The 22,371-nt window shown below is 50.1% G+C and overlaps 8 protein-coding genes across 8 annotated transcripts; 6 read left to right on the forward strand and 2 right to left on the reverse strand.

Moving 5' to 3' along the window:
* Positions 1 to 13: 13 nt before the first annotated feature.
* Pdw03_3948 (QDE-2-interacting protein) lies at positions 14 to 1,992 on the reverse strand (the record flags this gene model as incomplete). The annotated part of the gene is made up of 2 exons (XM_014676173.1): positions 14 to 1,385; positions 1,445 to 1,992. The coding sequence occupies 2 exons, from the start codon at positions 1,990 to 1,992 to the stop codon at positions 14 to 16; spliced, it is 1,920 nt and encodes a 639-aa protein (XP_014531659.1).
* A 1,154-nt stretch (positions 1,993 to 3,146) lies between these two features.
* On the forward strand, positions 3,147 to 5,233 carry Pdw03_3949 (Zinc finger, PHD-type; the record flags this gene model as incomplete). Its single annotated transcript, XM_066100635.1, has 2 exons — positions 3,147 to 5,033; positions 5,093 to 5,233. 2 exons carry the CDS (start codon positions 3,147 to 3,149, stop codon positions 5,231 to 5,233), a joined length of 2,028 nt encoding a protein of 675 aa, XP_065956035.1.
* A 1,554-nt stretch (positions 5,234 to 6,787) lies between these two features.
* Pdw03_3950 (Oxidoreductase, N-terminal) lies at positions 6,788 to 8,248 on the reverse strand (the record flags this gene model as incomplete). The annotated part of the gene is made up of 5 exons (XM_014676170.1): positions 6,788 to 7,052; positions 7,115 to 7,205; positions 7,262 to 7,960; positions 8,014 to 8,176; positions 8,225 to 8,248. 5 exons carry the CDS (start codon positions 8,246 to 8,248, stop codon positions 6,788 to 6,790), a joined length of 1,242 nt encoding a protein of 413 aa, XP_014531656.1.
* Positions 8,249 to 8,832: 584 nt separating this feature from the next.
* Positions 8,833 to 9,840, forward strand: Pdw03_3951 (Dihydrodipicolinate synthetase family protein; the record flags this gene model as incomplete). The annotated part of the gene is made up of 1 exon (XM_014676169.1): positions 8,833 to 9,840. The coding sequence occupies one exon, from the start codon at positions 8,833 to 8,835 to the stop codon at positions 9,838 to 9,840; it is 1,008 nt and encodes a 335-aa protein (XP_014531655.1).
* A 2,559-nt stretch (positions 9,841 to 12,399) lies between these two features.
* On the forward strand, positions 12,400 to 13,723 carry Pdw03_3952 (Zinc-binding oxidoreductase; the record flags this gene model as incomplete). The annotated part of the gene is made up of 5 exons (XM_014676167.1): positions 12,400 to 12,474; positions 12,539 to 12,566; positions 12,621 to 12,680; positions 12,745 to 12,786; positions 12,846 to 13,723. The coding sequence occupies 5 exons, from the start codon at positions 12,400 to 12,402 to the stop codon at positions 13,721 to 13,723; spliced, it is 1,083 nt and encodes a 360-aa protein (XP_014531653.1).
* Positions 13,724 to 14,606: 883 nt separating this feature from the next.
* Positions 14,607 to 16,820, forward strand: Pdw03_3953 (Cyclin-like F-box; the record flags this gene model as incomplete). The annotated part of the gene is made up of 3 exons (XM_014676166.1): positions 14,607 to 15,387; positions 15,446 to 15,788; positions 15,839 to 16,820. The coding sequence occupies 3 exons, from the start codon at positions 14,607 to 14,609 to the stop codon at positions 16,818 to 16,820; spliced, it is 2,106 nt and encodes a 701-aa protein (XP_014531652.1).
* A 797-nt stretch (positions 16,821 to 17,617) lies between these two features.
* Positions 17,618 to 18,757, forward strand: Pdw03_3954 (EB1, C-terminal; the record flags this gene model as incomplete). Its single annotated transcript, XM_014676165.2, has 6 exons — positions 17,618 to 17,631; positions 17,708 to 17,779; positions 17,879 to 17,913; positions 18,005 to 18,082; positions 18,146 to 18,630; positions 18,695 to 18,757. The coding sequence occupies 6 exons, from the start codon at positions 17,618 to 17,620 to the stop codon at positions 18,755 to 18,757; spliced, it is 747 nt and encodes a 248-aa protein (XP_014531651.2).
* A 450-nt stretch (positions 18,758 to 19,207) lies between these two features.
* On the forward strand, positions 19,208 to 21,875 carry Pdw03_3955 (uncharacterized protein; the record flags this gene model as incomplete). The annotated part of the gene is made up of 5 exons (XM_014676164.2): positions 19,208 to 19,258; positions 19,643 to 19,687; positions 19,754 to 19,812; positions 19,903 to 19,908; positions 20,324 to 21,875. The coding sequence occupies 5 exons, from the start codon at positions 19,208 to 19,210 to the stop codon at positions 21,873 to 21,875; spliced, it is 1,713 nt and encodes a 570-aa protein (XP_014531650.2).
* Positions 21,876 to 22,371: the final 496 nt, after the last annotated feature.

Genomic DNA, 22,371 nt, shown 5'->3' on the forward strand with positions numbered 1-22,371 from the left:
TTGGACGCCAGTCTTAGTGACTCCAAACCGGGACTTCGTCAGTGTTGTCATCGGCTTCTTCGTACATTGCGGCCATGGATTCAAATGTGGGTCTGTCGCGCAGATCCTTGCGTTGATCCTTGGGATTGGCCGTGAACGGAGGCTCCTTCTTGCACTCATCATTGCGCTTAACGTTGGGCTCCTCGTTACCGACTTTGGCGTTTTCATATCCCCACACCTTCTCCCCAGCTACTCTCAGCATCAATCGCACAAGAGCGTGCAAGGCGTAGTATGCATCATTTCCAGCATTGTGCAGGTCGGGACTCAAAATATTCAGCTGTCCCAGCAGTGCCCGAAGACCCCGGTTCTGGTTCTCCCCGGCACTAACACGGTACAGCTCCGCCACGTCAACAGTCTCACGAATGACCGAAGTGGTTTCGTTCAGATTGACAAAAATTTGGCTCCCCGCTCTCTGGAGATGGGCGACATCACCATGGAGGTCGAGACCGACCAAGATCACAGTGCGCTTCTGGTTCTTGTACGGGGCGATCTTTTCTTCCTCCGAGGGAACCATGTAGGGGGGTTGGAATGCAGCGTCCACAACGTTCGGGAGTTCGGCGTAGGGAATCATCTCACTCTTGCCAAATCGGAAGCGATCAGGACATCCGGGAGTGTACGTTTTGTTGACCCAGTTTCGATGCTCCTTTACACGCAGGTGGCGGGATCGAATTCGTTTCACCCATATCTCTCCATAATCGCCAGGGACCACACCGACCAAATCCAACACATCCAGAGTGGAAATTCCGACCTCGGTCAGAGAGCCCAGAGATCCGTAACAGTCCATCCACTCCAGATCAATGCTGATGAAAATAGGAGCATCTTGAAAGGCCCATTTGACGGGTTTCAGAACATCAATCGCTTCAATCTGACCATTGGCAAACGACGGCTGCGGAACATTCGACTGCAACGCAGGACGCAGCCCAAAGTAGGCTTGCATATGGCCTAGGCACTCCTGCCACTTCTTCATTCGGGCATCTCGGGCCGCTTGCTTGTGGATGCTATTCTTGATCTTGATGGTGGCGACAGACTGCTTGATCTTCTTCTCATAGTTCTCGAAAACATGGGGTTCAACGAGCTGGGTCCAGGGTCCCCAGTTCTCCAGAGGCGAGGGAACCTTGCTCTCCAATTTCGCTTTCCGATCGCGGTTGCTGCATCGTCCAAGGTACACGGGCTGCGGCAGCTTTTCATTGTCGATTTCAATCACGAGGCCTTCTTTGCTAACACCCGTGAGAGTTAAATTGAGGTTCAGAGCCGAGTTGATTTCATCGAGCAGTGCTTGAGCTTGGGAAGTGCGAATCAAAAGAAATGGGGTTTGCAAAACAACCTTTGGGACAGGCAGATAATACCTGGGTGAGTATTAGCGACGATGTACCTTGCTGATGAAATATTTTTAGATTTCACAAACAGATCCCAGGTGCGATTCCAGAACTTATCGCCCTCATAGAACCGCTCATTAACTCTCTTGACATTTGCTCCTTGGAGGTATTTGAAAGGGAAACGAGCCATTGTGACGGCCGACGTGAACGACTTGGAAACTGGGATCGGAGTGACCTCCTCGTCGGAATCCCTGTCAGACGCACCGCCGCCATGCTCATCTTTGAGCAAGCCTGAGAGATCAAGGCGCATCTTTGGGGTACGACCGAGGGGGCGATCATTCTGCTTGATCTCGGTCAAACGCTTGTCTTCTGACTCAGCTAGTTGTCCCACCACATGGGTACGAATGTACGACAAAGGAAATTGGCCACTTTGGGGGTACTCCATACTACCCGGGTCAAAATCAACTGGGAGAGCATATCCACTTACGCCTTGCTTAGCTTTGTTGGACTCGGCAGGGTCAGCTCTGTCCGCATCTAGGGCAGGTTGGACGGCTCGAGCCTGGTTCAAGTGGGTATCCAAGTCTTTGAGACTCTCATCTCCTTCGAGGAGCATCTTCAAACGCTCACGAACATCCATTTTGAAGGTTCGAGATAACAAGCTTCAGCAAAAATCGAAAAAGGTAGGATCAAGATGGGAAGAGGTAAAGAAAGATTGAAAATCAAATGAAAATAAACAAACGCGAGAGGAAACGCACGCTAGCCCTTCGAGATTCAAATTGCTCGACTAGGAAAGAACGATCCACGTGGAAGGGGAGAGTGTTCACGGGGGGAAAGAACGATGGAGGTGTTCAGGAATCCGCCTAAGGTGAGCATGTAGCTTGCAGTGAAGTACATTAAAGAGATCAACGTATCTCTCTTAATGTCCCTGTGATTATGTTTCTCTTCAAAAGAAATGATTAGTACTTTAGTTTGACGTTTCAAAGTCAGATGAAGTTGAATCAACCCTTGAATTTAAAGACCAAGGCTGAAGCTAGATAGGAATTGGCTATCAACTGTAGACCGATCCATACAGGAAACCATACTATTTAAGACAGAGCAAAACATTTGTTACGCCGGGGCTCTCGCAATGTCCAGGTGCTCATTATATTCCACGATGTACACAGACAGATGCTTTGATAAACAAAATCATGGCCTGAAAGGGCTTTAATGTCGCTTGATGGCTCTACTTTCTACCCCTATAGAGAACCCTCATGGTTCTGTAGGAGCTTCTGAATTGACTGGTGTACTGAGAGGAAGAGTTGGAACACTCTCGGAGACCTTCTGAGACGTGGACCGAGCTTCTATCAGATGCCTGTGGGGATCGATCGGCAAGCCATTGTGATTGGTCAAAACCGACTCACGTAGATGGCGAATCTTGTATGGGAGGGAGTGAACTGAAGATAGCAAGGGGAAAATTTCGTGATTACTGGAAGTGGATAGAAGGAAGCCGGTGCCCGATCGTCAAAACCAAGTACATAGGACTTGGTATATGGCTCCCTTAAATGGATGAGCTCACGTGACCAACAGCTCCCCAGACGGCATTGGAATAACTATCATCCGTTGTTTCAGGACCTCGTGCAGCAAGGCACACAGCTCCATCTGTGATCTGACGCCTAGACCCCTCGATGTCCTCATTTAACATCGCAGAATCGCAGTGAACTTGGCATCTCTCAACATCCATCGAATCTTCAAGTCGCGACTCCCCCTTCCACAACCTATCAACATCCACCACTATCGCGCTAGAACATGCCCATGACCGACGAAACAGACGACAGCGGAGGGGTTATCCTAGATGGCCCCTTCGATCCTGACGCGCAGGCTACGGTCACTGACTTTATCGACTACACTGAATACCTCCCCGCAGACTTAATCCGCTCATTGACCCTCATCCGCGGCCTCGATGACCGATACCTCGACTCGGCGCAAGCGGTACACCAGCTCACTCAGATCTACGGTCAGCTCCCAGACCTTCCTTCGGATAATCGACCCAGCCCAATCGCACTGCGCAAAGATATATCGTCGCAATTAGATCGTGCTATCAACGCGCGTGAATCGGCATATGCCGAGGCCTGTCGTCTCTATGATGTTGTAGATCGCCACTTTGACCGATTAGGCTGCATCCGCCAAAAACTCGAAGCGCTGCCCAAGCCTGCCTCCGAGGAACCATCACCCCCACCCGAGCCTCTACCGAAACGTTCGCGGGGAGGCAAGAAGACCAAAGATGCCACGACGCGTATCACCCTTCGCTTGGACAACAATCGCAATAGGAGAGAAAAAAACAGGAGGCGTATGCTAGGTGGTGATGGAGCTTTTGACCCAGACTCTCCACTTGCCAGTACTGAGCAATCGGACTTGGAAAGTGAATTCATTAAATCTGCCCCTAAACCCGCTCAACCCCCAAAGAAGGAGAAAGCACGTCACCTGAGCTTGGGGAACGGACCGTCAACAGCCCAGGCCCTTGCGCAGTTGAAACCGCCGCCAGCTGATGCGAAATTAGGCAGCGAGGACCTGCCCTGGCTGCGATTGACGGAATGGGAGATGACCAGGCTGCGGAAGAAGATGAAAAAGAATGCTGTGTGGCAGCCGAGTGAAGTAATGATTCACCGTGAGCTGGCCCTGGCAAATCGAGGTTGGGAAGCATACCGTGCCGCAAAGACCCTAGCAGATGAGACGGGTGGGGAGTTCATTGACTGTGATAACATTGAAGAAACCAGGCGCGGGGAGGCTGCCAAAGATCTGGAGGAGACAAAGCTGAGCAATCGCGGAATGAAACTCAACGAAGCAAAGAAGTTGAAACGCGAACAGTTGGCCCGTGAACAGGCAATGATGGAAGGCGAAGGTGGCGTCTTGCTCAAGCCTTTGCTAAGCCCCGCCCAAGCACCACCAGCCGCGAATCGATCATCACGGAAGAGGAAACGAGAAGAGGTCATCCCCGAAGCAACAGAACTTGCTGCTTCCGAGCTTCCGAAACCTGCGCCAGTTACTGCCCCGGTCGCACCACCAGCCCCTGTCCCTGTGCCCACTTCCAGAGCTGGCGCGTCTCGGCGCAGATCCAGCCGAGGAGCCGTTCCAGCCGCAGAAACTAACGACCTCACCCCCCCAATCAAAACCCACATGTCTCCCGCAGTTGAAACCAAATTCTCCCCTCCTATCCCTAGCCCCACATCTGGACCCTCCAACCCATCCCTTGTCCAACCAGTCGTCACTACACCCACACCGCCTGTCACTCGGCCTTCATCACGGCGCTCTGTAGCCGCTGCCTCAATTGAAGGCGGGAACTTCATCACCATCCCGAACGCAATAGCAGCAAGTGGACGCGATCGCCGCATCAAAAGCGCGACACCTGCACACAAAATACCCATCCGCGAGCCTTCACACGCTCCAAGTGTCCCCGGCCCGACCCGCCGGCGCAAGCGTCCAGCACCAGGTCCAATTTCTACCGGTCAAGATGGCGGCGCAGCAGTAAGCTACGGGCGCCGCAAAGCCAAGCCAGGAAAGAAGCGACTCAGCATCCGCGACTCTCAGGATGTTCGTGTGGACGAAGACGGCGTCCTCGAGCAGATCGATGCTAATGAGCCCCGATACTGTCTCTGTGGAGATGTTAGCTTTGGGACGATGATCTGCTGTGAAAATCAGGATGCAAGTTCTCCCTATTTTGACATGATCCAGCGGAATACTAATTCTTTTGTCTGTTGCAGTGTGACCGTGAATGGTTCCATCTCAATTGCGTGGGTCTGTCTGAAGTCCCCTCTCGCACAGCCAAGTGGTACTGCCCCCAGTGCCGTGTCAAGCTGCACAAGGGTGAAGATGGGATCATCAAGGGGAGCTCCCGCCGTTAATTGGATTTAAATGATGTTTCTTGCAAGATACCACGAGATGCGTTTGCTGCTATTTTTTTCCCCTCCCATTCGTGTATGGAGTACTGCCGTGTGGCTTTGGGGTTTCCACCCTCTTCTTTTCTTTCTAATATATAATCATATATTCATCGACCTTGGAACGTTGGAAGCACTATTGTGAGGCTACGGCATCCGACCTTGGTACGCGGTTCCGGGGGTAAATGCGGGAAATGAGTCCCTCGATCTAAATTGACTGATCTCCTCACATTCTTATGTGTCTTCAGCTCTATCGTGATCTAAATCGGCCGTTACGAATCCATGTTTGTGGTAGACTTCCACATTTCCTATTCGACACCACTCACCAAGCGCAGACCAAAATCTCCTTGGATGAACGATACAAGAAACTAGGCGACGAACTGATCGTCGTTAAAAGGACGATATAAAACTCGCGGCCCATTTTTACGATCCATTCTGGGACCGAGACTTCGAAGTCGAACGCATCGAACTGAAAAAAAAGGTAAAGCTTAAACGACTGATATCTTTTCCAGAATCTTCCCGGAGAAGTATCTGAGTGCGAAAACATTATTGAGACGCAAATCTTGCTTGAATAAAATCAAGGGCATAAGAGGCCCACTATGACTGCTTTAAGCAGTTCGTCTGAATCTCTATGAAAGCAACATTTGGATCTGGATCAAATGACTTTCTGAAACTGTGCTCACTTCACATCACTTAGCTATTATAGTTACACTATTAGCTTGCAGATAGGGATCAAAATCAATGGCTTTCATTAGGGAATAAAAATTGGAATGGGAAAGAAACGCCCAAAGGAGGAGAGGAAAGATACACAATAAATGGCAGTTTCGTGTCTGCATTTGATTCAAAACCCACCCCTTTGGTGGGCAAGGGTTACAAGGTAACACCTCTTCATTACGCTCCTCTGAAGTCTCTTGCATAGCAGATAGTTCCGTATACCCCCTTATCCAACCGTGAAGATTTCGAATATCGACCAGTGTGCGGCAACTCTTGATGTTCATCAGTTCCAGCTTGCGGATGATAGAAATCCGCTGGCAATTCCACAGCAAGGTTCTTACTGCATTCCTGTCCGTCTTGCACCGGAGAGGAATAGAATACTCAGAAGCCATCGATACGAGTTGGACCGAATCCGTCGGCGATCTGGGTGCACGCGACGACGAAGAGCTCGTTTGATCCGACAGTCTCCGCGACGAATACGACGGGTCCAGGGCTAGTTGGCGGGGGACAGATGGGGGGATGGGCGTGATTTTGGTATAAATCTCTTTTTGGCGCATCACTCTGAAAGATTTATTTTGGAAAATACAAACCGCGGTGGAGGAGAGAAGATTTAAAAAAGATGCAAGGCTGAAATCGAGTTGTGTTCGTATTTCATCTGCTTGCTATTTTTTGGCCTTGCAGCTAGGCCTTTCACATGACAGTTGTGGAGTATGCCTTTGGTCTTAATGAGTTATGTACGAGGGCCATTAGAGAACAATTCGTTTGTGATTGGTATAAAAATAAACCCTATCACGTCGTCTTTACTCTTTACTTCAGCTCCCACTTGTCGCCCTCGGAGACAATATCTACAGGCCGCCTCTCATCCAGCGACTTGCGTCCTGCATCGAGGATTGCTGTTGTGCCGATGGTATTACGTAGAGTAGGCAGCGGGCGAGCGTCCAGCTGGTCAAGGGTGACACGGCCCTCGTTCACAGCTGTGACGGCATCGATGAACTTTTCGAAGCTGATGTAGCCGTATCCAGTCTGCCCGCCAAAGTTTCCTTCTTCATCAGGAGCGTAGCGCATATAGAATCTAGTATGATAGAGTCAGGATGGAGCCATGGTGTAATGTTATCCTGAGAATGGAGTTCTTACGGATTGAAATGAATGAGACCCTGGTCGTCGCCGGTCACTTCATACCCACGCTTGGCCTGGTTAACGCGGATCTCACCGGTGGCGGCCATATCTGTTCTAATGTGTTAAACGAAGGTCTGTAAACTGCAATAGAATGGAAAAACTCACAGTGGAAGTATTGGTTGGAGTGGACACCCGCATTTTGGGGTGCGGTCCAGCTAGCAGTGTAGACACCAGTGGCAATCTTCGCCGGGTTATCACGGCGGCGCCACTCCACTAGAAGGGTGATGGTATCCTCGGTTTCGGGAACACATCCAAGGGCAGCAGCGGTACCCTGAGATGCAGTTGCCGTGACCCGCACAGGCTTGTATTCTGGGACCATGCTCTCGCAGACATCAATGTGATGAGAGTTCAGGTAGTAAGAAATATCCGAATCACGACCAGCCCACGCCTTGAAGGTCTCGAGCTGGCTCTTAGGTTGACTCATGTAACTATAGAAGTAGTTGAAGTCGCCGAGGGTCTTTGCCTTAGCTCGCGCATCAGAGTAGGCAGGGTCAAAGCGCTTGTGATGCTCGATGAAGACGAAGACGCCATGCTTGCGTGAGGCCTCGACCAGAGCTAGGTGGTCTTCTAGACGCTGGGTGGCTGGCTTAGTGATGAGCACATGATGGCCGCGCTCAATTGCGTACAGTGCAATGGGATAGTGAGTAGAATCGGGGGTGAAGATTGTAATGGCGGATCCTTTGGGGAGGGCATCAATGGCGGTCTTGTATGCGTCGGGGTCGGTCTGGTCGTCTGCGGGGAACGAGGCGAACGAGGTATCGAGGTTGTTGTAGACTTGAGAGATGTTGCGGTGCAAGTGGTCACCTATTCTCTTGGTTCAATTCCTGTTTGCTTGCTTGATCTTTCGCTCAACTTACGGATACCAGGGAACTTCTTGCCTGATACGCCCACCATGCTCAGGTCGCCCACCTTGCCCCGCCGGCGCAAGTCAAATAAACTGAGGCCCACCACGCCGACCTTCTTGTCTGAACCAGATGCACCACCGCCAACGAAGCCGGTGGTGTATTCACCAGTGCCAACCTGGTTCAGTTAGCTTATGATCTGTACTGCGGGGATCATTTTCCATACCATCAAAACGCTAGGAGGAGCCATTTTGTCTGTGAAATCTGTGGTGATTGAATTCCAGGGGGGTTTCTGGGGGTGGGAACAAAATTTAAAGCAATTGACATAGAGCCGGGGTGTTGAATCGCTGGACATAATTCTTCCGGCATTTGAAATGCCAGCTCAATAGCCGTATCTTATCGACTTGGTGGTTGACGCCAACCGTTTTCTTTTTCATCAACTCCACTCTTCCTTTTGAGGTAAAGAGATATGTGCGAATACACCATTGTGCTTAATCTTCATGATCTCAACTACCAATGTATCACATATCAGACTCATGTAAAGCCTTTTCGACGCCATCGCCGGATGAAAACCGCGTTTCCTCGTCATTTCTGCCCCTCATGCCCCCCCACCCCCCCACACATTTTTTGAGCTTAAGCTGATTGGTGGAATACAATTCCCCGTCAGTGCCTCGGTGCATTCGCCGACGTGGGGGAGGGGAGAAGGATGCCCCGAAGAAAGTCATAAGAATGTCAAGTGCCAGTGATGTTTTGTTGATGTATACCCCTCCAATTCCAAGTAGGGCATCACATCATCAACATCCGTGAACATCAGCTCACCTAAACTCCAGAATCATGCCTCTCACCCCACTCCGCCCCGGCGTTTATGCGCCGACGATGACCTTCTTCGATGCACAGACCGAAGAGCTCGACATCGCCTCCATTCGCCGACACGCTGTGCGTTTAGCCAAGGCCGGCCTTGTCGGCTTAGTGACCATGGGGTCCAACGGCGAGGCTGTGCATCTTAGCCGTGAAGAGCGTATGACTGTCAATCGGGAAACCCGCTCTGCTCTCGATGAAGCTGGCTTCTCCAACGTGCCCGTCATCTCCGGCGCCAGCGAGAACAGCATCCGCGGAACCATTGATCTGTGCAAGGAGGTCGCTGCTTCTGGTGGCGAGTACGTCCTGATCGTGCCCCCCAGCTACTACCGCACCGCAGTCGGCAATGACGAAACCTTATACGAGTACTTCACAGCCGTTGCCGATGGCTCCCCTGTTCCTATTATCCTATATAACTACCCTGGTGCTGTCGCTGGCATCGACATGGACTCCGACCTCATCATCCGTATCTCTGAACACCCTAACATCGTCGGCACCAAGTTCACTTGCGCCAACACCGGCAAGCTGACTCGTGTCGCTACCGCTCTCGGTGCCATCACCCCCTCCTCCCCCTTAGCTCCGGCTCAGCGTACCGCAACAGTCACCAAGCCCAACGCCAAGCACCCATACCTTGCCTTCGGCGGCATTGCCGACTTTGCTCTGCAGACCCTCGTTTCTGGTGGCTCTGCCATTCTTGCCGGTGGCGCCAACGTTCTTCCCCGTCTGTGTGTCCGCATCTTTACTCTCTGGTCTGAAGGCCGTCTCACAGAGGCCATCGAGGTCCAGCAGCAACTCAGTGCTGCCGACTGGGTTCTCACAAAGGCTTCCATTCCCGGCACCAAGGGTGCTATCCAGTCATACTACGGTTACGGCGGGTTCCCTCGTCGACCTCTCAGCCGTCTTACTGATGCTCAGTACCAGGCTGTCGCTGATAAGATCAAGCCTGCTATTGATGTGGAATTGACCTTGCCCGATGTGGCATAATGGCTTGGAAGTATAGGAAAAGAGCTTATATCCAAAGTCTAGTAACATAATTCCACTGCATATACCAAGTTCCATAACCTCGGGTTTTGTCAATGTATACTGTTTTATGACACCTTTTGTCATCAACCGCAAACTCCCTAGATCTCATGCCATATTCCTTGTTTTGAGAACTGTCGAAGTTGAAAGTCGAAATTCCCAAAATGGCATAGTCCCAGAAATTATACTTTTCTCCGAATTCCACAGCGGGTACAGACATTTCAGCCTCCAGCGCTAGCATTTGACTGGCTTCTTATGATGGCTTAGCAAGCCTTGAAGCCCTGTACATGTTCACCTCTAACGAAGTTATTCGTCTCAGCCAAAAGGAATCAGTATCGCCAGGTCTATGGAGCTAGATCACCCGCGCAAACCACATGTATGGGCTCTGGTAGATGTGATCTCATGTGGTCAAGATCGCTCCTGGACTGCTGAGCTCATAGCTTTAGTTAGCTTTAGTTAGCTGGGGGATGAGAGGCCTGCTTGATCAAATGGAATTGCTCGCAAACGGAATTGAGCCATAGGCTGTCTATTTGCTCAGTGAAGTCTTCCCAGTGCGTTTGATTCATTCCCAATCCCATTTCTTGTACTAAAAAGGTCTTACTGTTATAACTTGCGAGCTTTATAGACCATGATTTGTAGTGTTCGACCAAAGACATTGTGCCCGTGTACTATCTGGTGACTTTGACGGCAAATTTCAAGTTGAATTTACCCCGTTCTAATTTTGAAAGAATTTACCGAGCTCAACTCGCCAACCTTAGATGACTACATGGAACAAATTGACAAGAAGTACTATGACATGACGCGATCACTGCTTTGTTGGGTGTGGCCTTTTACCCTTCGCTTCACCGCTATCGTTCAGACCTAAGACCAGAACAATCATGTCTGTATGGGAATCCCTCATCTAGCTCCGCTGTGCCTGTCTAGCTTTGATTGGCTCATCAGAATGGCTAGAGTTTCCCTTGGCATCTCTGAGAGGCATTCGATCTTGATTGGTGGGGTGATTCTTTCCAAGGTTGGCTACATCGACTTTACTAAGGCTTGTGTGTCGCACTCTCATTCAAACTAGTACATTGGCTTTACCAGGTGATGCGCTCTGTGATAATTTTTTAAACGGGCAGATCCATTTACTTGCCCATAGTAGTAAATTCGATATATAGTGGCAAAGATGATGTGTGCACCCTCCGATTGTGACTACCGCATCTGCAGCTTGCACTCTCAGTAATTGCGTGTAACGTTTTGTTTCAGGGTGCTCTAATTTTTCCTTCCTCTAGAATTGAAAAGGTTCCAAGGCACGGTGAGTACCAAAATTCAGAGACAAGGGGTTCAAGCAGCCAGTAGTTAACCGTGTTTCAGAAACGTAGAATCTCGTAGATTACCGGGGGCCGGAAGTTTGGGGCGTTTAGAAGCCGATGAACCCCGTCGCGCCATCCAAACGAATAAGCTTCTTATTTTAAAATCGCCTTCGTTCTTTACTTGCTTCCTTTGGAAAAGTCTGATGAGATAGTGTAGGAAGAACAGACAACATCTCCTTCTCGACCCCCCCCCCCCTCCCTCCTCCCCAGGTCTCACTGGCTGTTAGGTGCCCTCGAGGCTGGATGTAGAGGTAGAGTACGCTGTGTAGTCCACAGTCCAGAGTAGGGGAATTTTGTTCTGTCAAACCAGGTTTGCAACCGCTACTGCACACCTCAGATAACCAAGAATTACCAGTAGAGATTGCTAATGTTCCAGACCTATCCGCTCCAGGTGCTTTCAATGAAGCTATCTTTGACACAAAGTACATGACCCATGGAGCATCCCCACTCCGATCGACTAAGCCGAGCGGCGAGCTAGTACATCGAGCTTAAGTGATGGGTGTTTTTTTTCTGTCATCATCGACTGTGGCTGTTCTATGTTTGGCATACCCAGACCACACCAGTGTAAACACCAAGCCCTAAGCCCAAGCCCTATGTCATCCCACTTCTTATCGATAAAGACAAACCGGGAGATTATTTCTCCTTACACGCTTATAGGTGGAAAAACCTCTAAATCGGCGAGAATCCGTCCACTTAAAGACCTCAAGACTCTACCTAGCTAGCGTTATCAGCTACGTAGTGTGCTACCCCACTGCATAGAACAATCACCCCACGCTTCCCAGATCACTTGATTCTATTCATCGTACTGATTCGCTTCTCGGGCGACATCAAATCCCGAGTCCTGCGCTCTGATTCCTCCCAGTTACTCAATTACCCGGCGGGTCCCACTGGATAATATCCGACTGGAGGGAAACAGGCATATTCTATAGCAGTATGGAGTCCGCAGTGTCACAATGGATTTCAAGACTAGATCCCGCATAGGAAGAATAGGGAATGTTTTGCGATTCCCACTAGGGTGTGAAATTTAGTGGCGTTGAGATGCACCGTCCATCTCGCTTGTTTCCTCGTTTCTACTTCTTTTCTGGTTTTTATTTAACTTCTTTACTGTATCCCAAGAAACATAAAGTCATTGACAAAGACTTCTCCAGACCAATCGTTCATTCTTATCACAATGCCTTACCCCGAAGAAGCTGAAGGCTTCCAGGTCGATGGACCTGACAGCTTCACCCAGTTCCACAAGCGTCACGTATGTGCTCTGTTCTGTGTGCTGTTTAGGATATGGGCTTACCCAAGTTAATTGTGATTAACAGTTCAAGCTGAAACCTTTTGGCGACTACGGTGAGTTGGACGGTCGGTTCCACGATCCCTCTTCCTGATTCTAACCGATTATAGATGTCGATGTTAAGATCGAGGCCTGTGGTATTTGCGGCAGTGATGTACATACTATCAGTGGTATGGTTCTTCTGTCAATTTGTTGAAATACCAAGTAGAAGGACCGGCTAACATATTCCTATAGGAGGATGGGGTGATCAAAAATTCCCCTTGTGCGTGGGTCACGGTACGTATCTAGAATGGAATTCAAAAAAGGCCACTGTATCAGGCTAATAACCCCCCTAGAGATCGTCGGACGGGCAATCCGTGTCGGACCTAAGGTCACTCTGATTAGGGAAGGCGAGCGCGTTGGCGTCGGTGCGCAGTCCTACTCCTGCGGCAAGTGCAAACAGTGCCGCAACGACAACGAGACATACTGCCAAGTCGAGCCTATGGACACCTACGGCTCGAAGTGGGCCGACAGTGGTATCGTCAGCCAGGGCGGATACTCATCTCACGTGCGGACACACGAGCACTGGGTGTTCCCGATCCCGGACGCGCTGGAGACCAACTCTGTTGCTCCGATGCTGTGTGCCGGACTGACGGCGTACTCACCCTTGGTGCGCAATGGCGCTGGTCCTGGCAAGAAGGTTGGAATCGTTGGACTGGGTGGCATTGGTCACTTTGGAATCATGTTTGCCAAGGCGCTGGGTGCGGAGACGTGGGCTATCTCCCGCTCTCGTGCTAAGGAAGCGGATGCTCTCAAGCTCGGTGCTGATGGTTACATTGCTACTGCTGAGGAGGGCTGGGAGAAGGAGCATCTGTGCTCGTTCGATTTGATTGTCAACTGCGCTAACTCTTCCGAGGGTTTTGATCTTGCGCGCTATTTGTCCATGATGGATGTCCATGGGCGCTGGATCAGTGTTGGTCTTCCTGAGGAGGAAGGACAGGTCATAAAGGCTCAGAACCTGATCTCTAACGGTGTTCTCATCGGTGCTAGCCACCTGGGTAGCCGTCGGGAGATGCTTGATATGTTGCAGCTGGCTGCGGATCGGGGTCTTAAGGGTTGGGTGGAAGAGATTGCTATCGGAGAGGAAGGACTCAGGGAGGCCATGCTACGCATGAAGAAGGGCGATGTTCACTATCGGTTCACTCTAACCGGATATGAGAAGATCTTTGGGTGAAGGGGATAGATAATCAGTTTTGAGGATCATGTGCATGGTTGGTGTCAAAATAGAAAATCACAGATCGGGTGGGGGAATTGGCTAGGGGAGTTGGCTGGAGTGGTGGCTTGGGATGAGGGGTGTTTTTCAAAATTTTCTGAAGAGATGGAAATCAATTTTCCAATTATATAAATTGAACATCCACTTCAGGTTGCTGTACTAACAATAGCCATCTCTCAACAGAAAAAAACCCAGAAAGCCGAATCGCCACCGGAGTGTAAGTAGTCGGTACTTCGATCCGCAGCGCAATTATCCTGGCGATCCATGTCACAGTTACTCCGCACTTTCCGGCTGTTTTCCGCCCAGGGTTTGCCCCCCCCCCCCCCCCTCTCCGACGCCTTAAAAATCTGCATGGGCGGGTACTCCAAAAGTATTCAATACTTAGATTTTCTAACTAAGTAGTACTGTAATGTTAGTACCAGAGACTACAGAGTCACTTGATAGTCGAACCAATCACTCTCCCCAATTCACCGCCCGATAAATCAGACCCATTCGTTCTGTTCTCTGGAATTCTTCCGCCCATATTTATGTTCTCCTTGCACCTCCAGGTTTTGTTTTGTTATTCTCTTTCTGTAGTTCATTCATTACTCTCTTTCATTCCTATTTCATTCTCTTTAGTTCTTGGAGTTGCGGACGGTTATTGATCTATACACTTTGTTAGACTTATATCACAGAACCTCCGAGACCAACCGCCACATCGGTTGACAAACAACAAATAGACCGGATTCACAAAAAGCCTTGTCATTCTTTGTCCCAACAACTGCCGTCGCATATCAACGATCCAAATCCATCCAGCTATTGTTGAATTTGCCCTCGACACATCAACAACTTCAGTCCTTCAGTCATGTCGCCACGAGAAACTAACGCCACCTCCACGAGGCGACGCCCCTCGCTGTCATTTCGTCCGCGCCCACGCACTGCAGGTCATGCTGCCCCGATGTCAAAAGAGCTGGCTTTAGATACATGGGAGCAGCCATGCTTAATGGAAATATTCCAGGATGACCATGCACCGGTCGTGGAAGAGATGGATCCGTTCCCGGACGCAGCCCCGCGGCGTCGTGGTGCCAAAAGCTTTTCAAGTTTGAAGCATCCCGTGGATGGATTGGTCGCTCTTGGTCGCCGGTTGTCCGTCAGTCTTCGCAACAAGCCCTCGAAGCAATCAATTCCTCTCATCGAGAACATCAAATTGGTCGATGACGATGAACGAACATATCACCATATCTCGAGCCATGCGAACCATAAGCGGATAACCTCCGGTAGCTGGGATGCTCGGTCAACGAAGCCGCATCCGCACCAGGGCTACAGTGTCAATCGGCGCCCTTCTTTGAATAGTGTGTCTGCCCTGCACAGTTTCTATGCCCCCACCGCCTCGATCCCTGCCCCCATCCCCGGCCGTGGGCAGGAACCTCCAGTTCTGCCCAATCACAAATCCGCAGGTGCAGCGGCGCGCGCCGCAGCCGCTGCGCAGAACGAGCAGATGGAGGCTGCGCGGTTAGCTAAGGCGGAACTAGAGAACAAGTTGCTCGATCTGAGGGTTCCGCAGGACTCGGAGAGCGGTATTTGTATTGACTTGCGCGATCGATCGGATGTGCCGGACACTGATTTGCTAGCCATGATGCGACTTGGTATGGATGAGCTCCCTCTTATGCAGCGCGCGTGTTTTGCTCACACCCTTTTTTTTAGACCCCGTAGCCCTGCTCCCGGCCGAGATAACATCACACATCTTTTCTTATTTGGACCCTGATTCCCTCATGGGTGCGGAGCTCGTGTCGCGCACCTGGTTTCGTGCGTCGTCCTCTCATGTCTGGAGGCACGCATTCCGCAATGCATATGGCCGACGGCCAGAAAGCGAGACGGCCTCCAAGCTGAAGCTGTCATCCGGCTTAGGGAAGTCAACCCTGAACCAGGACTGGAAGAAGAAGTTCCTTGTTCGGCGCGCTCTCGATCGACGCTGGAAGACTGGTAAGGCCGCAGCAATTTATCTTCAAGGTCACGAGGACAGTATCTACTGCTCTCAATTTGACGAGTAAGTTGAGATTAATCTGTTGATGTGATGCACTGCTAACAAGTTCCTAGGAAAAAGATCATTACCGGCTCTCGTGATCGGACGGTTCGTGTGTGGGACGCACACTATCCGTGGTCATGTAAGAAGATCATTGGGCCACCTGCGGCCCAGACTTTCCGCCGTGGTCCAGTGAACAATCCAACTTCCCAGGCCACAGGGACTGCTCCCTTCATGACTATTACGCCTCCGTGGCCCACGCTGGATGAGACGGCGGAAATCACGGCACCTTTGGAGAGTGAATCGATATGCCACAGCGCATCCATCCTGTGTCTGCAGTTTGACGAGGAGATCATGGTCACGGGGTCTTCAGACTTCACCTGTATCGTGTATGACATCAAGGACGACTACCGACCGATCCGTCGTCTTTCCGGTCATCACGCCGGCGTGCTTGATGTATGCTTTGATGACCGGTACATCGTCTCATGCTCCAAGGATACCACCATCTGTGTGTGGGACCGAAACACGGGTGAGCTTTTGAGGCAGCTCAACGGTCACCAAGGGCCAGTAAATGCTGTGCAGCTACGCGGTGATCTTATAGCGTCAGCCAGTGGTGATGGTGTTGCCAAGATGTGGAATGTGATCTCAGGCCAGTGTGTTAAGGAGTTCACTAGCAAGGACCGTGGCCTCGCATGTGTCGAATTCAGTGACGATGGCCGGACTATCCTTACTGGTGGCAACGACCGCATAATATATCAATTCGATGCTAACACGGGCGAGCTTGTCAACGAGCTCCACGGGCACACGGGCCTCGTCCGATCTCTACATCTCGACAGCGCAAATAAACGCATCATTAGCGGTAGCTATGACATGAGCGTCAAGGTGTTCGATTGTGATACGGGTGATCTGTCTCTCAACTTCCCTGGCTGGACCACAAGCTGGATGCTAAGTGTGCAATCCGATTATAGACGCATTGTTGCGACGAGCCAGGATTCTCGGGCTGTCATTATAGACTTTGGATATGGTCTAGACGGAATCGATCTGTTAGAGGAGTGATCTACTTGCATATGTTTATACGCCGCTTGCTCTTCTTTTCAGCGCTGCTTTTTTCCCCTTTTGGTTTGTTTCGGTCATCATTCTTATACATTGCTAGTGGAAGTGGGATATGAGGTTTCGTGTATTGGGCACAAACTGGACAAGGCTGGAACATTGGCAAAAATAAATTCTCGTGTTTTTGTTATGCCTACACGCTTCACACCAGTGCAAAACTGTATGCTTAGCACAAAGTATCGTATATCTTAAATCATGACAGCCACAATTTCCAATGTCTAGTGAGTTGGGTGGTCGCACGAGGTGACAAGGTAGCTACAAAATCAATAGATCGACCATTTCTGCCGGTCAAATGTGTCAAATGTGGCGCATGGAAGGCGGTAGAGGGGGCGGTCAGTCAGCCAAGCACGAGGCGACAATTTGATGGGAGATACGAGATTTTCACCCGCTGCGACAGAATTGAACGTTTCACTTGACGGTGTAGTATTTCCATGCAGCGAGGTAAAATCTCAGGCTAAAATATGATACCTCAGGTGCAACATTCCACCTCAGGCATCAAGGCATTAATTAGCTAATCCATGTGTGATTCGCCAGAAAAAGTGGGCTAGCGCCAGTGTGGTCCGTGGGATTTAGCATCAAAACAATCCCTCTGCTGTTTTCCATCAACCACACAAGCAGAGACCAACAAGAAGTCCTGGTCTTGCGGTGTAACATCTTCATCCAGCTCTTTTTCTGCTTAGCGCTCATTCCAATCTCATCTTTCGCTTTAGCGTTTCAATTGATAACTACTCTACCCCACCATCATGGGTGAATCAAGGTTCAGCTTTTCTCCTATCCCCCGCCATCTCGCGACGAATATGGCCTTGCTGACGCCGATCGATTTATGCATTTAGACAGGAACTGTTGGCATGGCTTAACAACCTGCTTCAGCTGAACCTTACCAAGATTGAGCAGTGTGGAACTGGGTATGGTTGATCAATATTCTCTCCCGACTTTAAACGGCCCGCGGGGCAACCTTTTTGTATAGATCGGATGAGCTAACCTTTTATCTTGTCTCTCTATAGTGCTGCCCTCTGCCAGATCTTCGACTCGATTTTCAGTATGTAACTACCACGACTTTCACAGTAATTGAGAGACAGATAGTCACGGACTGGGTTCTGGAAGATATACTGACTGGTCTCTTTGTTCAGTGGACGTTCCCATGTCGCGGGTCAAGTTCAACGTGAACACTGAATATGCTTACCTCCAGAACTTCAAGGTTCTTCAGAGTATGTGAAGGCGGGCTCCAAATCGGCCAACAATCCCCTTTTTTAACATATCCAATCACCCAGATGTCTTCGCCCGCCACCAGGTCAACAAACCCATCCCTGTTCAGTCCCTCACCAAGTGTCGCATGCAGGACAACCTTGAGTTCCTTCAATGGGTTAAGAAATACTGGGACCAGCACTATCCCGGTGGTGAATACGACTCCGTCGGCCGGCGCAAGGCCTCCGGCGCTCCTGGTTCCGTTGGTGGAGCCCCTGCTTCGCGCGCTCCGTCTGCTGGCAGCGCACGCCGTGGAGTGACCCCGACAACCGGCGGCGTCCGTCCCCGAGTTGCCACTGCGGCCAGTGGAGCGGCCACCGCTGCCCTTCAACAGGAGATCTCGACACAGAAGGAAGCGATCGCAGGACTGGAGAAGGAACGCGACTTCTACTTTGCCAAGCTGCGTGATATTGAGCTGCTGCTCCAGAGTGCCATTGAAGCCGACCCCGAGCTTGAAAAAGAGGAGGACACGCTTGTTAAGCACATCCAGGGCATTCTATACTCGACCGAGGTCCGTTCCCTTGCCCTATTTGCTCAGGATTCCCCAAACTGACGCTTATGCGCCCCCACACTAGGACGGCTTCGAGATCCCCGCCGAAGGAGAGGAAGTTGCAGCCGACGAGCTCGAGACTTTCTAAGTGAAATAAGTTCTAGCCCGGAGAGGAGGAAAGACCCGTTACTAATACCCCCACGTCTTTTATTCTTTCTTGTCTTCCGTTGTCAAATAAGACGAGCATGTAGATATGGAGTCAAATGCCTATTTTTCCAGGGAGATTGTGGTCTGACACTTGGGCTTAAAATAGGTTTATGGAGAATGGGATCGGCAAATGATTCGTTAGTAAAACGTACTCCGTAGAGTGGGATCAGGTGGAGTGACACACAATAGATTATTGTTTTTCAGGAGAGATTGAGTTCATACCTGTAGACTCCAAAGACATATGCCAAAGACAACCTTTGATTTACTCCGTACATATGGAGTAGTTATGCACGTAACCATTGTCCCTTGCCTTACGTAAATAGCCATTTGATACTAAGCCGACGATAATTAAACCTGCATGGTAGACTAAGCCCAAAATAGACTAGTCGGCATGGCTAGAACCTCATCTGGGTCCTGTCACTTTCTATTCGTTAATCCTGCGGTGCCTAGCGGTACCTGCGTTGACAGAGAACTGGCTTTTGGTCTTTTGGGGGGGTTATTATCTCCTCTTTATGCATGAAAGAGCATTAGAATTCAATTTCAGACATCGTTGTCCCTGAAATCAAGCAGGGAAAAAAAAAATTTTAAAGAAGATCTGTCGGCCCTCGAGCCTAGTTCGTCACTAACACGGGTCGCATAGACTAGGCCTCGATAGGGGATTGTTTGGTCCGGTCTGGGTCTTTTCCATCATTTTTCCCATTTCGCTTCTCTTTCGTGTGTCTCGCTTTCACATCGCTTTTGAGTCTTTTTTGGCCGCTTTCTGGTCTCCTCTTTGCTTTGCATTCTGTGTACATTCATCCCCTCTGACAGCTGAGAATTGTGCCAGTGCGACCATACTGCCCTCAGACCTGTCCCGTCTGACCTGCTTACGGTTTTGACATATTAAACACTCTATATTCCTCCTTGTGGTTACATATATCCAAACACAATGGATTAGGACGAGAGGCTAGGCTCTCTTCCTTTCATACAACTCTTTTCATCACTATTATACTCCAGGTATGTGTTGGTATCAGTTGGAAGCCTTCGATCTGTTTGCCTACATGGCGTGGGGCTGCACCCAAATTCATCCATACTAACTCCGCTTAGTCGTTTGTACGATTGTCATTCCCTCCACATAACTGTGCACGATATATCACGATATTCTTGAGCTGCTATTCCTACTACGCTTTTCTTGTTGATCACCACGTTTGGTCACCCTTTTACCAACATCCACTCATTCATACTATCAACCGCGTCATTCTATTCAGACGATCTATCAATCTTCCTACCCCAACGGGGAGCTCGCTAGAACGTGTTTTTCTTTCGTTTACTTAACCTATCGGCCCCATTCTTCACAATACTGCAAAGCTCAACCTCTGTTAGGATCATACGTATTTTGTTTTGCTACTTTGTCTTGAATTTTATATTGCATGTGATTGGCAATTCACGTGGAAGTGTATGGAAAAGCCGTCAACATGGTTCATGGTCATCACGGTCACTCGCGCATCGGCAAACTGATTAGCATCAGGCGCCACCGGAAAGCCGGGCTTGATGAGCAAGATGCGGGCTCTGATTTACCTGATCAAACCCCCATCCTCCCCGATACTGATAAAGTTCCGGATGAAAATTGCGACTCAAAAAATTCCCTGTGTCTTGAACGTGGCATGAATGAATCTGATCTACTGCTTGAAAAGCGGGATGAGACGACCTCCGCCGACCCGACTATAATTGAGACTGTATTGCAGGTAGTCGATGCTAGCTCACAGATCCCCTTTCAGTCGACCGCTACCAAATTTCCGACAACGATATCGGGTTCTGCGTATGCCACTGACCTTCCATCTGGCTCAGATGGCTTGACTGCGACTGCGACTGCGAGTATCTCTATAGATTTAGGGTTATTGACCTCGCCGACAGCATCGTCAATATCTGATACATCGATTTCAAGCTCCGCGGACTCCACTCAAACTTCTTCGACCGCTTCCACAAACTTAACAAGTCGACTTCCATCAGCATCAAGATCTGCCTCGGCCACAGTCATCAATTCGCCTGTACGGACTCCGACTCGCCTCATCGCTCCATCTAGCCCCAAGCCCTCTGCTACGACCACATTATCCCAAGCGCACAATTACTGGTTATATCCTGATCATAGCTCCAGTTCTGCCTCCGCCTCCAGCTCTAACTCCAACTCCGGCTCGTCGACGAGCTCGGCCTCCAGCACAGACTACACAACCTCTTCATCAAATGTAAATGGAGGCTCCGAGTCGACTAGCTCAGCGACTGGTACCGGATCTACGCCAACTGCAAGTCAAACGCTAGTCTTGGGGCAGAATTCGACCAGCAATCCCGACACACCTAAAATCGTGGGCGGTGTAGTAGGATCAGTTGCCGGCCTGACCCTTATCGCTCTTCTTCTATTTTATTATCTCCGCCGCCGAGGATTCTTTATGGAGAAAACGGGACGTCCCAATATGATAGGTGATGCGGCAGCTGGAGCAGGGGCTGGGTCTAGAGAAATTGTCGAGCGACGTGAAAGCAACGACCCCCTCTTCACAGCTTCATATCTCGCCCCCGCATTCATGAAGCGCTGGCGCCAGTCAACTGCAACAACCCGCTCTGGAAGCACCATTGACTCTGCCCCCAGTGAACGCGGGTTCCAAAAGATTTCCGGCAGAAAGCTTCCTCCCGTCTTCACTCACGGTGGAGACGGATATGGTGGCGGATTCGACGGCGATTCTCCCATCGGATCAGGTTTCTCTGCTACCTCACCAGCAATGGGACCAATGGCATCACCCTCATTTTATGCTCCGCCCCCAACCTCGCCATACGGCAGTCCCCTAGACTCAAATTTCACCCGTGAGGTTGAGGAGCCCACCCCACCGACACGGCCCAACCTTACCCATCTCCCTAACTCCAATACGGTGACCGTTGCCACTCCCATCACTGTCACGCCGGCCCACCCCGTTGCGCAACCCCAGAGTGCAATGCCCTTCGTACCGCCGCGGCCGGATGGACTCGGCCGCAGTCTGCATAGTTTCGACGGGAGTCGGAGCAGTCGCTTCACTGAGGTTATGGATCAGTAATTGTCAACATCGCGATATGGGATATATGTGAAATGATGGAAATGAAGTGGTGGGTGGGGGCGCAGACCCTGGCATCGGACTCCGGGGCTTGTCCCCGATCGTGCCTTTTTTTTTTTACTGTTATTATCTTCTCTTTGATTCTCCCTCTTTGGGCTGCAAAATCTCCTTCTCTGTCTTTGATTGTGATTTTGTCATTCTATTCTTTTTCTTTACTTTGATACCCCCTCTTTCTATTTTCTCTCTTCTGCTCCTTTTTTCTCTTACTTCTTGTTCAAATTACTCTTCACTATCTTCCCATTTAACCTCAACATTCTTTATCATTGTGGATACATTACTCTGTTCTCTTAGTACACCTGTATGAGTCAAGGCCTGAGCAGTACCAGCTCGGGTAATCAATGTAATCCAAGTTATCGAGCGTCATACATGAAGCATTACGGAGTTCGCTTACATATAGATGGCTCCTGGCAGAGAAATAACTCAGATTTTGTACAGCTTA

This window comes from Penicillium digitatum, chromosome 1 (genome assembly GCF_016767815.1).
Source record: "Penicillium digitatum chromosome 1, complete sequence".
In the NCBI taxonomy this organism is placed as follows: domain Eukaryota; kingdom Fungi; phylum Ascomycota; class Eurotiomycetes; order Eurotiales; family Aspergillaceae; genus Penicillium; species Penicillium digitatum.